This window comes from Ambystoma mexicanum, chromosome 10, assembly GCF_040938575.1.
Source record: "Ambystoma mexicanum isolate Mex_15411 chromosome 10, UKY_AmexF1_1, whole genome shotgun sequence".
In the NCBI taxonomy this organism is placed as follows: Eukaryota; Metazoa; Chordata; class Amphibia; order Caudata; family Ambystomatidae; genus Ambystoma; species Ambystoma mexicanum.
In genome coordinates this window covers 1,301,019,774-1,301,033,825 of record NC_090932.1, presented here as the reverse complement: position 1 = coordinate 1,301,033,825, position 14,052 = coordinate 1,301,019,774, and the positions used below count along the sequence as shown (strand labels likewise).

The following is a 14,052-nucleotide window of genomic DNA, read 5'->3' as shown; positions in this document are numbered from 1 at the left end:
TCAGCTCAAAGCCTGGCTGATATTCAGAAGATTAGAGAGCAGTTGTTCATCCCTATTCAGTTAAATGAAGGGAAGGACTCTGTTCTTCCCCGAGTGTGTGTGAAGAACGGTAAGACCTTCATCAGCGACGCCATGTTCCGCAAGCTCCCTAAAGATCCAGCCATTCCCACATTTAAACTGATAGACGAATGCTAAATGGATCTGGAAAAACCCAATTCCAAACATCTCCTGCCAGGTGTATGCTCAAAATGTCCATAGGCAACAAGAGCATCGTCCAAAATTGTTGTGTCGTGCAAGATGTCACTGCTGCATTTTACTTAGGCAGTGACATTCTCAATCGCTTTGCCATTAGTTTGGACGTAATAAACTTCAAAACTTGGTCCCGATAAGCGGGTAATCCTAAGGACTTTGATGACCCAGAGAAAGCATTTAGGTCAGCTCAACTGCTGCCTTATGCAGTTGAAATTCAGATTGGAGAGGAAGTCACCATCCCAGAAAGGACCCGACAATTCCCACTGGAAGTAGTGAAAGTTAAAAGAGGACAGAAATAGAAAAACCCTGATGCATATATTCATCTTAATGCTTATTTCCTACAGCAAGGGTTGAGGGTAAACCCAACACCACTAGTCAACATAGAACATGACATCATTCCAATAGAGGTGAATAACAGCGACTTAAAGAGTATCACTCTAGCCGCAGGCACCATTATTGGAATGGCGGTTGATGACTGACATTTTTCCATAGATTTAAGTAATGAACTGTGAGGACCAATCCCCAAGGACTGTTTTGACAGTGATAGCAACGATGACACAACACCAGACAGGATCTTCACCCGGCATGGGGGGAATTTCCTGGTGTACACTTCCTGCCCTTATGGTAAGGAAGATGTGACCTGTGAATTCAGGAGGGATGAGGTGATATTCCAAGTCTGCAAGGACTGCCTTCCCCACCTGAAGCCACCAGTCCAAATCAGCACTTTGACCAGGGACTTCTCCACCCAGCTGGAGGAGGCCACTGAGATAGCAAAACCGGAAGTTTTTCCAGGCTTCAGGCAGATGGTTGAAGAGAGAGTCAACCTAGCTGATGCCTGTGAGACTCTGGAGCAAAAGCAAAAATTGAAACAAGTTTTCTTAGATTTTCAAGATCTCTTTGCGGTGGACTCGTATGACTGTGGTCGCACCGACATTCACCCAACAACAATTCCCACGGACCCTGGCATGACTCCAGTGTTTGTGAAGCAGTATCGCTTGCCTTTCACATCAATGGAGTCCCTTACTGAAATAATTAAGAACCTTCGTCCAGTCCACAGCACCTTCAATAATCTGGTGCTGGGGATTTTGAAGCCAACCGGCCAGTGGAGACTCTGTGCCGACCTTAGGGAGCTCAACAAATGGGTCCATACTTCCCGATGGCCTCTTCCCTACATTGACCAAGGGCTGGCCCAGATCCAGGGGTCAAAGGTATTCACTGCCATTGACCTGACCAATGGGTACTGGACTGTACCTGTCAGTTGGGAGGACCAATACAAGCTGGCTTTCACCTTCGGGGGGCAGCAGTACACATGGACCCGGACTCCCTTCGGATACATCAACTCCGGCAATGAATTCAACATTTTTCTACACAAGGCCATGCCCGACCTGGGTGAAAGGGGTAACCTGGCCTATGTAGATGATGTTTTAGTCAAAATCTCAACTGTGGAGGAACACATAGCGGAGATCCGTTATGTTCTGACACAGTTGAGGGCTGCCGGAGCAAAACTCTCCTTTCAAAAGGCACAGTGGTGCAGAACCTGTGTCATTTACTTGGGGCATGAGATTACTCCTCAGGATCTCTGTCCCCAGGAAAAGAAAGTGGAAGCACTCCAGAAATTAAAAGACCCCACAACTCTGCGGGAACTAAGGAGCCTCCTTGAACTGACTAATTACAGTAGAAAGTTCATTGAGGACTACGCAGAGATCACAAGACCCCTGACCCATCTTTTGAAGGGGGGGGTCAAGTGGGAGTGGGGTCCAGAACAAGCCAAGGCAGTAAGATGACTCAAAAGAAGCCTCTCACAAGCGCCTTGCCTAGTTTACCCTGTCAAAAACAAGGAGTTCTTCTTGGAGACGGGGTTCTCAAATACATGTTTGACTGCAGTATTGTATCAAAAGCATGACAAGGTCAATAAAGTAATCTCCCATGCGAGTAAAACTTTATCCTCTGTTGATGAGAAATTCAACGATTGTGAGAAGGCACTCCTGGCAACAATGTGGGCATTGAAGAATTACTGCCCGTTTATCCAGGGGGAACACATTATCGTGGAGACTCCACACCAGCCTCTGCAATATCCCTAAAGTGACAGAATTTGGGCCGGAAATGTGAGTAATTCCCGAATTACTTCCTGGGTTCTGTCAATGCAAGGCTTTCCTGTGGAGGTCAGATATGGCCAAAACAAGAAGAGTCCCCTTGCGCAAGATCTGGCTGACTTGCATGATTGTGCCAGTGAAAACTGTCTTGAGGACGAAAGTCTTAAAATCAAGGACAACATGGAGGCATAACTTAATTCCCCACACAGAGTCTTTGAAGAAGATCAGTGTGAGGGAATGCCCACTGTCTATGTGGATGGATGCTCTTACCATGTTGACAACAAAAGGGAAAAAGAACTTGTGGTCGGCATAGGGAGTGCATGGGTGAATGATGCCCCAGAACCCTGCGCTGGGTACAAAATCGGTCCCCGAAGTAGTCAAGTGACAGAGTTGATGGCTGTGCATCAAGCCATCCTCACTGCTGTCCAACACCAACTCCACGAACTGGTCATAATCACAGATTCGGATTATGTATGGAACGGGCTCGTGGAGCACCTGGTTAACTGGAAAACCAGAGGCATGCTATGTGCTAACAACAACCCATTGTAAACATGGGAAATTAATCCAAAATATTGATGATCTGGTCATCTCAAATGGGATGACCATCTACGGGAAAAAGATCAAGGGGCATTCTAAAGTAGAGGGACCAGACAAAACTGGAAATGACTAGCTGATCAGCTGGCCAAAACCGGAGCCATTCAAGGGGATCTACTTGAGATCGAATCCCTGTTGGGGGGAAATCCAGGTCACTGCCATCACTAGGTCCCAGACAAATGCTCACAATAAACTCTCAACTGCACAATGGAGTAAGGAGACCCCAGATGCTGATTTGATTACGGCTCAAAAAAGAGATCCAATAATTGGAAAGTTTTATGAACACATTGAGGACCCTGAGAACTTTCCCCTGACGGATACCGATTACATGGGGAAAGAGGACCTCAGAGTGTTGATGAAATGTCCAAAAATGTTCCGAATCCAAGACGGTTTGTTGGTGAGGAGATCCATAGCTGGCCATTTCAGTGGGTGGTCCCTACCTCATTCCGAAAGCCTGATGCTAAGTCACGCCCATGATGCGACCACAGCGGGTCTTCAGGGGTTTCATACAATACTTGAAATCTTAAGAGAGGTTGTATACTGGCCACATATGGGGCAGGACCTCGACCAATACTTGAAGGGGTGTCTTGTGTGTGCACAATTTCAGCCAACATCCCTCACACACTGTGCGCCTCTCCAAAAGAGGGGGATGACACTGCCTTGGTCAGATTTACAAGTCGATTTTATCGGGCCCCTAATTCGCTCCTCTAGGGAGAACAAGTACATGTTGACCGTGACATGCTTGTTCACTAAATGGGTGGAATGTCTCCCGGCCCCAAATTGCAAGGCAGACACAGCAGCTGCCCTGATGATCAACCACATCTTCTCGCGTTTTGGACTACCCCAAAGGACTGTGTCAGACCGAGGTAGCCACTGTCATGATCTCTGCTTCCAAAAGATCAGGACTTGCCCGACTCCCTTGGAAGCAGACCCATAACCCCGGTTCTGAGTGCCAGCCAGTCCCAATTGGGACCTTTTGGACCCTGTCCTGGCGCCAGTGGCACCAGGCTCATAAAGATGCCCAGTCCCAGCGCTGGAAGCACCGGGCTCATAATGCTTGGGTGGACTTACCTGCAGCAGACCATGCTGCTTACTTACCTGCCAGTTGAACCCCTGATCCTCTTTGTTTGGGACTACTTTTCCTGTTGGGTGGGACAGGAGCCACTCCCTAGGTTCAGAACACTGGAACTCTTCTGGAAAGCAGGAACTCTTTTCTTACCTAGGCGTGGCTGTGGAAGGAGACACCTAAGCACTACAGGAGGCTATTTGAACCACACCCGATGGATGAATCTTGCTTTGCGTTATTCTGCATTCTCTGCAGCAGAACGCTCATCGTGTCTTCTGCTTCTGATCCTGGGCCTAAGGGAACAAAGGCTTACCATCCTGGAATCCAGTCTTCAGCAGCACCTGTAAAGACAAAGAAAGAAAAGGTTAGCACTACAGTCTTCAGTGGCAGCGCATCTCTTACCTGGTCCATCGGCTGTCACCAACGCCTCGCGCTGCATTCCGGCATCTGAAAGACAAAGGCTTACCTACTCTTCGCATGCTCCGGAGGTCTTCGCACTGCATTCCGGCATCTGAAAGACAAAAGCTTACCAGCTCTTCGCACGCTCCGGAGGCCTTCGGCGCTGCATCCCGCATCTGAAAGACAAAAGAAGGTGCGTTTAAAGACATTGGGCAACTTTATTACTCACGTGCCATTACTCCTTCCCACGCCGAATCCAGTGGGTATTCCAGCACCCTTCAGCTTCTCTAAAGCTCCAAACTTGTACCTGCAAGATAAAAGGGACAGTTAGTGCGCATCGTGAAGCAGGCTACAAGCGCTTACTTACGTGCTTCCAGGCGCTTCTATTCCTCACGCGAGTTCGATCCTCAACTCTCATCAGCCCGCCATCCGCCATCGCCGGAACCATGCAAAACAAGAGATATCATTACAAAAGACTTTTAAGACATTTGAAGTGCCCAGAACTTACAGTTCGTGCAGTTAACGACGGACAGCAGTCCTCTGAGGTCAAGAGGCCTGCACCCTTATCCAGTGAAGAAACTAGTTACGGCACCCTGCCCCGAGGCAGATGGAGAGCTCGGCGTTCACTTACCTAAGGTGAGGGCGTTAACCTTTGGGGTTCTATAGGAGAAGAGAAAGGGAAGAGGAGAGAGGCACCCAATAACCCCACTTCATTAATCCCATATTTTCTATCTGCAGACATCTTACTCTTCGAGTCAGACATACAGTGCACAGAGATCCAGCCCAAAGAGCCAACCGTGTGTTACACATCACCTTTGAAGATACGGCATTCACCCAGTCAAGACCGGCGCCTCTGCGGGAATCAGGTGAGCGTTACAGCCACTTCACTAGCAAAGTAATGACAAAGATGTGGGAGATACTTGGGGTCAAAAAGAAACTACACATTGCCTACCTGCTAGCCGCTAGGGGTGCAGTGGAGAGATACAACAAGACAATTGTGAGCATATTAAAAAAGTTTGTGTCAGATTCTGGGCCAAGTTGGGACATTCGATTACCTCTTGTCCTAATGGCCATCGGATGTACCCCTTCTTCTGCAACTAAAATGTCGCCATTTGAGCTGATGACGGGACGAAGGATGATGCTTCCCCAGCATCTCCTCTTCAGAACCCAAGAGCAGAGATTGCTAAATGCCTCCACAACTCATGAATATGTTTAAAATCTGAGAAAACACCTTCCACATGCTTTTGCCTATGCTCAGAGAAATCTAGAAAGATCTGCAGACCGTATGAAGACCCACTATGACCTCAAGACTACTAGAAAAGAATACCAAGTAGGAGACCAGGTCTACTTATACAATTTCCAAAGGAACCAGGCCAAACCGCGCAAATGTCTTCCTAGCTGGGGGGGTCCTTTTGAAATTGTAGACAAAATCTCACCAGTCGCCTACAAAATCTGTATCCCCAAAGGCAGTTTGGCAGAAGGGGAAGATAAGTGGGTCCACATCAACCAACTGAAGTGTTGCCATCCTAGGCACACTCTGCAGCAACTAGAGGATTCATCTGGAAACCCAGAGGGGGACATTCCAGATCCCTAGAAATTCCAACTATAAAACTATTCCATCTGTTATAATCAGTAATAATTGCCAACAGAAAAGATTGTCATTTTATGTCAAATGTATGTGTCTGCCCCACTACATGAATAGTGATGGGTAAATGTCTACAAATATGCCCTGTTTTGTCATCCTAGAATTTGAAACCATGGATCCTAAGCACCAAGGAGGACCACTCGGGGACCGGAAGGAAAGACCCAAGGGGCCCGGGGTATCGCTCAATACTCTCATCTGGAACCGGTGAGGAGAACCTGTCGATCCAGTACCGATGGGAGAAGCAGACACATTTTTCCACTTCGACCAAACAGAAAAAACTGGACACCCCAATCTCCCGACTTCCCCTTGACGGGCGGTCAAAAGTCAAGTCGCGAGGGTGGGCTTGTGGGATGTTTTAACCCACTAGGCTCTGCCCTGCGACATCCCTGTGTGCTGATGGTGCAAGAACCATCAAAATGGCTGCAAAAGCCCTATGCGCGCCAAAACTTATGAAAATTGCGCTTTGAAACCGGAAAAGATGGCTGCCAAATCTACTTTGCCTGTTGTCAGTGGTGAAAGGAGACCTCACTGCTGAAACATATCACTGGGCCGTTCACCAAGTAAAAATGGAAACTACATGGAAGTCAGTGCTTTAATGAGAGAAACCCAGAAATTTCTCTTAAATCCCTTTTTCTTGGTTCCTGAAAATACAAAATACCAGTCCAAAACACCACAAAACATCCAATATCTTTGCTGGGTGTTAGCCGCCACTTCATTTAAGGAATCAATATAAACATACGTCATGGAAAGTGGAATCTATAATCAAAATATCCACAGTAAAAAGTGTGCTTGCCTGTGAAAATCTGTCAAAATATGGGCGCAGTACCAGCGGCCGCCTGTATGACAGCTGTCATTAGTTGCATCAGAAGCTTAAACGTGTGCAATTGAAATCAAATTTATGAGAATTAAGTGACTTGTTATCAAAAGTAATATAGGTTGCAACTATTTAATCTTCCTAGTTTAGAAATTAGTGTTCTAGCTCCTTGCTTAAAAATTGCAAGTTTTATTTTAAACCAAGGAAAATGTAAGACATTGACAGTGAATTTAAGCTGAACTCAAAGTCACCAAACCAGTTCCCCCAGCCTCCCCTAACAAAAGGCATCTCTCCTGCTTCCCACCAAAGTCAGGAACTTACACCTTTGTATTGATTAAATCAGGGGAGGGGATCTTGGGGTGCTGCTGGAGGAGCACAATAGGCCTTCCTGGGCTGAAAGGATATGCAGATTCTAAAGTGTCAAAGTGGCCTCTGCCAAGAGGTAGAGGGCGGAGATTGCTCTTGAGCTGCAAGATGGAGATGGAGTCGGGGACAGACACTTTTGTTGATTCACAAAGCACAGAAAGCATATTTTTGAAAAAGACTGATAAAGGACTGTGCGAATTTGTAAAAATTATAGAATTAACAGCATTGTTAATGTGATTTTTTGTTTGCATTTTAAGAGGTCCCAGAATTCTGTGCGATGTGCTGAGAAGGCGCAGTGAAAATTCAAGTTTTGTAGCAATTGTATTTATGGCAGAAGCATGAAACTTCATACGATGGACAAATTAGATATTGTGTCCCGGACAAAAAGTGTGAAAATGTGTCAAATCCAGACCCAAGATCCCACGGCAATGGGGCTTGGAAGAATATTTGCACCACAAAATATGTGATCTATGTATGTTATTGGTATAAAGATTGTACACATGTAAAGATGTATTATATCAAAAATAGATTTTATGTGCAAAAGGCAAAGGGGAGGATGTTTTGCCTAATAAAACCACATCATCATGATGCATTCTGTTTTCTCCTCCAATCAAGGGAGAGAGCAGACTCCAGCCAATAGATTACCTAGGGGGTGCGCCTAGGATAATTCATCTTACCCACCCCTTTATCAAACACATAAATAGAGACAGCTGAGGACTCAAAAAACACACTGATCCACCCACCATCTCGAATTTGGCGAAGCACTCTGAAGGAGATCCATTCATATTCCTTGTTTCAGACCACAGAAACTTTGCAAGCAGAAAGGCTCAGAGCATAGCTGATCCACTTTCAGCTGGTCCTAACTTCCAGAACCCATCCCTCAACTTAAAGGGGAAACCAAAGAAGCAGCCAGGCTGTGCTGTAACTGCTTATCTGCCAAAGAATTATCTTCATAACCAGAAGGCCAGATTAAATCCCAATCTGGTGCTGTGCCGTGCTGTGCTGTGCAGACCAGAGAGCCATTGCAGATCCAGTCCAGTCGTGCTGTGCAGTGTAGACCAGAGCGCCTTGCTGTCCATTCCTGCTGTGCAGTGTCTAGAGCACCTTGTTGATCGCTGAACCAGACCAGTCTGTTGTGCCCAGCAGTCTGTCCCAGAAAGTATCCCTGACCAGAACCAGAATCCCTGACGGTTCCATTCAAAACATTGGTAGTGAGTATCCATAGTATAGGATTGTCACTAGCCTATGTACTGTCCATAGTCATCCCTATCCAAATCAAATCTATCTTATATCCAGAACTGTATTGCTAGAAATCCTTTTTGTCTTGCCTGAACTCTCTCTCTTATCCTATAGTCCGTCTGTAATAATATTCTTAAAATCATCTTTTCGCTGATATATTGCATCTGAAGAAGGCAAGCGTCTCGGCTGGCAGTTGCCTTGATCAAGTGGCTGAGCATCCGTTTAGTTTGTTTCTTCATAGTCCATCCCTAGTGTAAAGAAACCGTGTTTGTATTTTAAAAGCACATCCTTTTTTTACAATTTTGCCTCTTTCTGAAAAAAATGACCTCAACAAAAACATCCATAACTTCTACATACTGTATGGCAGAAACAAAATGTCTACTTTTAGCTAACATCCTAGGCTTTCTAAAGAACCCCAAACTGCATCTCAACTCCTTATAGTTGTCTGCAATCGCGCCTACCGTGCGCGGAAAAGTTTGCAGCAAATTTTTCGTTTTGGAAAATCTATAAGGTGTAAATTAGCTTTTCTTTGCACCCGACCTCAAAATTAAGTTTTCAACTTGCTTATTACCCTCAGATCATTGCTAGTGTGTGTCAAACCATTCAAAGTGGCTCCCATTAGAATTTCAATAATTTCAGTGAATTAAATACAGATTTAGTGTTTTACCCATTCATTCAAAACTAACTTTAAAACCATTTCTGACAAGTTTGCAATCATTCCCGTTTCTCTCTTGTGTTTGCTGGGGGGGGAATTGGGATTAATATATTTGGTTGAATTCTGCATTCCTGAAACCTGTTCTCTCTCCTTCTATTTCTTCATATTGTATATTGGGGGGATTGAAGGGTGTGCAGGAGGAAATAGTAATCACATTGCCATTTGATTGAACACACAAAGATATTATTTCAGTGCTGCATTGTTTTTTCCCATCATTACTCCTTGTGATTAAAGAGATTGTTTAGTATGACATCACCCCATTGGTGATTATTGTATAACCATTAAAAATAGTGTGATGATATTGTGAATATATATATAAATAAATATTTTATCTTTGCAAACCAGCCTTCTTCCTCGTTCAGTATGATGTCGAGGGTGAGGGGGGGATTCAAAGAGAGGGGCGTGATATAAGTGGTACATCGTTCAGAAATAAAATAACTTATAGACACAAATAAATAAATAAGGGTTTCAGTTGTGCATCCCACGCTAGGCATTGACTTAGGTGAAGTGCCGGTTTGAAATCACTTACAGGACACTCTAAATGCAAAGGGCCAAAGTAGGAACCAGCAGCAGGTTGCAGTAGGGATCTGCAGAAAGGAATGGTTCCGATGAGTGGGTAAATACTAAATCCAATACTTAAAAGGAAAAGGTTCCAGAATCGCACAAAAACACAACTAAGTCTGACTTCCAAAATCCAGCCACAACATAAATTTAAGCAGGCAAGGGCCCATGTACCAGGTAATCCGACCAGCAAACCTAGAACGATCCACATGAAAAGAAGGCAATCCGATTAACAGGCCATGGTCAGAATCCAGCAAAAAACAAGAAATGACAGAGCTACTCACTTGGAAAAACCATGACAAGTGCAGTCTCTAGTTTTAACTTACCGGAAGCTCCATGCTCCGTGGAGATGCAGGACGTTGTTGTCCATGTGTCAGTTGACATGGAGATGTCACAGAAAATTCTGGTCTCCAGGAAACGTTTCCATGGCATGATGGGTGCCGTGCCCACCATGTCATCTGCCAGCAGGCCTACAGCAAATGCGTTAGGACAGGACCCTGTCTCCTGCCTCTAGTCTTTTGATGTTAACTCTCCTCCCACTTCTACTACTCCCGCACTACTACTCCTCCTCCCACACCTCTACTCCTCATCCTCCCACTTCACTACTGCTTCTCCTCCTACACCACTACTTTTCCTCCATAGAGATGTATGGTTATTTTTCATGCTGCAAAAATGGGGCTGGTGAAATTTCAGTCCCTCTTGTTTTTTTATTTTATTTTTGAGCGGAGAGACACACTGTTTTGTTATTTCCTAAGCAGGCAGCCCAGGATTTGACATTGATGTGTAGTACAGGTAATCGGTGCTGTCCATGCTTATATGGGATGTGTATAGAACGGTATGTTAGTCCTGTAATGTGCTGAGCCAAAATGCAAAGGGCCATTGCAGGATTTAACAAATACGCTTGGAAAGTCTGCACAAAGAATACAGAGTATGTGGCTGTAAATGCGCAGAGTTTACAATATCCTCCACAAAGGTCAGGTTCAAGTGGTGGATTATGGTACTGGGCATCAATTTAGTGCCATGATGTTCATCAGCTCATTTATGAAATGACTAGCAAATGAGCGTGGATGGTTTGCATGCATTTAAAGTGTTGATGTCTGATCTGTTGTGTTGCGTCTAAGGAAAATGTTGCATTTGCTTGTATAGATAGTTAGTGTTTTGAATTCTGGTAGGTCAGCCATCAGTTTTATATTCATATTAGAGAATTGTTCGGCTTTCGGGCATGCGCCCCTGAGAAAAAATGTGCATTTTAGGAGGATTTCTTTCCAAAGCACTTGAGTGAATTTCCAATTCGGGGACTCTGGTGCACTCTTGGCCAGATTCTAATCCAGTGTATTGCAGTCTCAGAGGCTCACTGCATGATTCAAGCATCTCTCCTGACCCTTGGCTATATTACAATAATGTGCAAGCACCTAGAAGCAATCCAATGTGAATTGTGCATTATGTTTAATGAGCAAACATGAACATGAGCACAGTGTTTTCTAGACTTTGGATGTAGTTCCATGCACTGGTCAATTTACTTAATCCGAGCATTCTCTGACTCTAAAGTATTTCCTCACTAGATCGTTTTTGCATGACTTTTGAGTCAGGCATAGACACATAATGCATGATTTTGGTATATTCTTTCTCCTGGGCGGGGGGGTGCAGGGGTATTCCCTGGAATGGATGGATTTGTACTGTTTTAAAAAAGTATCTTCTCCTGTGACATGGTCCTGGTGTATTCTGGTAAATTGCAGTGCTATGATTTGCCAGTCAAATGTTTTGTATTGTCACATCACACCCGCATTTCGACGGGGATTGTTCACAGTGCCCAACATGATTTTCAGTCCACTCTAATCCCTCCCAACCATTACCCTATAACAATCCTCTGAACGTGACTCCTTTTCCCGGATGTATACCTTTTAGGTGGGTGACACTGAGCTGCCAGTGGCAGATGAGGAGAACTGGATTGGTGTGGTTCCTGTGGGAGAAGAGCAAAGCGAGATCCATAAAACCAACAAAGAGGAGTCTTTTGCAGCCACTGTGGTGAATAGGGTAAGAGGGGCAATGATTGATTGATTGGTTGATTGTTTATTTAATATGCACTTATACACAAGTGTTTCAAAGCGCAACCATGCATGGGAGGGGAAAACATAGGGAAGGGAAGACAAACGATCTTACTAGGCATGGTACATTCAGATCATGCAGGTGAACAGAACAGGAAGTGCTTTGGGGGGCTTCAGGAGGACAATAGGGCGAGAGAAGGAGGATTCAAAGTGGAGTTTCTGGAAGTTACGGAGATCAGATCAAGACAGAGAGGGGCGGGAAGGCTATTCCAGAGGGAGGCACCTGCAGTGGATAAAGATCTCCCCCCATACCTCTGCTTGGAGAAGCGGCTTACCTGCAGAGAGTTGGAGGAAGACGAGCAGAGGGCTCGGGAAGGAGAGTTTTAGGAAGAAAGCTTTGTAGATAGAGTGGGCACAGGCCCAGAAAGCCTTGTGGACAATGCAAAGGATCTTGAACTTAATCCTTGCAGCCACGGGGAGCCAGTGAAGGGATTTCGGTGCCGGATAGATGCAGTCCCTAGGCTTGAGGCCAAGGATAAGTCTTGAAGTTCTGTTCTGGGTGAGTTGAAGAGGACAGAGGGTAGAAGAGGGCAGGTTGAGAAAGAGGCTGTTGCAGTAGTCCAGCCTATAGAGGACCTGGGCTCTGTAGAAGGTGAGCCTCTGGGGGGAAGGTGAGAAAGGGTAGAAGGTACAGGTGGTAGTGGGTCTTTTTAGAGATGTCCATGATGTGAGACGAGAAGGAGAGAATGGAGCTGAAGATGACCCCAGATTCTTTGCATCATTAGTAGGTGGAGGCGCAGGGCCAAGGGAGGCCAGCCAGAGGGAAAGAGGGAAGGAGGGCGCAGGGGTCCCGATTAGGACAAAATCTGTCTTACTGGCATTGAGGAAGAGGTTTTTTGCAGCACAACACGACTGAATTGCAGACAGACAGTCCGATATGAGTGAGGAAGAGGCCGAGGGAAGCCTGAAGGAGATCTGCATGTCATCCGCGTAACACTGAAAGTTGGAGGTGAAGGTGGCTATCATACGGGTCAGGGGGGCCATGTAGCCATTGGAAAACCAGGGGGATAGGTTAGCTCCCTGGGGGACACCACATGTAGAGAGAGTGATAGGGGAAAGAAAGGACCCCAATTCCACCTGGGATGGGCGGTCAGAGAGAAAGGCTGTCAGCCACGACAGGGCCTGATCAGTGATGCCCTGGGTATCACAGAGACATGCAATCAGGGTGTTGTGGCTCACTGTATCGAAGGCAAAGGAGAGGTCGAGTAGAATGAGGACAGAGGGAGAGCTAGAATCAAGATTTGAGAGCAGATCTTCACAAGTGTTCAGAAGAGCAGTTTCCGTGATCAGAGGACTTCACAGCAACCACACCAAGACCTGCGAGTGATCAGCATAGAACAACAACAAATGTATACATAGACTTGTGGATACTATCCTGTGAGGATAAAGGTGTGTATGTATCAATAAATCTGCTGTTTGGTCCTAATGGGCAGACAGCCTTGGATCCATTACGCAGTGACACAGAACCACCCAGAGATCAACACCGAGCCATACGTGCATCACCCACTGAGTAAAGTCCAATTGATATTCCAACCGACAGGGATAAAACTCTCCTAGTGGACACAGACCACTATGTGTACCAACCCCTTGTGCTTTGTGATTTGGGGAATGCTTATTTTCTACAACACACTACAGTGGACCCCCTTCACCCACTCTCCCCCTCATTTTACTTATAGCATTAAAGTTGTTTTGTATTTAGCAACATTTAAGCTTTGTTCTTTTAACAGCGTGTCTGCTACACTGGTGCACTCTAAATCGAGTGAAGTGCAACTGTGATTGTTTGATTGTTGAGTATTAGTAGGTGATAAAAAATATGTCTGTCTTTAGCTGGCAAGGTCCAATCGAAGACACAGTGCCTTCAGATTATGACAGTATTTAGGGCATTTGCTAGGATTCTATTAAGCAAACAAATAGTTTTGCCTTGGTGAAAATGTGCATATTGACAATGTTGGCTTGTGTCTTCAATGGGGAATGAAACCTTTGATAAAGGGCAGTAGAGAGCAGTGTGGTGTGTCGATAATCACAGGAAATGTGCTAGATCACATTATCTAGTTATAAGGACATACCAGACTATGGTAGATGCAGCAAAACAACCTCCCTCTGGTAGCCCAAAAGGGAAACTCAAATACTAGCAGTTCAGTGCAATCCACAAGGCCATTCATACGTAACCATGTTTTCTATATCCTGTGTAGAGAGACCTAGC

The 14,052-nt window shown here is 45.4% G+C and overlaps 1 protein-coding gene across 1 annotated transcript in view; it reads left to right on the top strand.

Annotated features, from left to right (window-relative positions):
• The window catches only part of RNF215 (ring finger protein 215), a 222,174-nt gene that overhangs the window by 64,824 nt on the left and 143,298 nt on the right, over nucleotides 1-14,052 (top strand). The window contains exon 2 of the mRNA XM_069619310.1: nucleotides 11,650-11,778. Coding sequence (XP_069475411.1) covers nucleotides 11,650-11,778 — 129 coding nt within the window. The remainder of the gene's footprint in view (nucleotides 1-11,649; nucleotides 11,779-14,052) is intronic.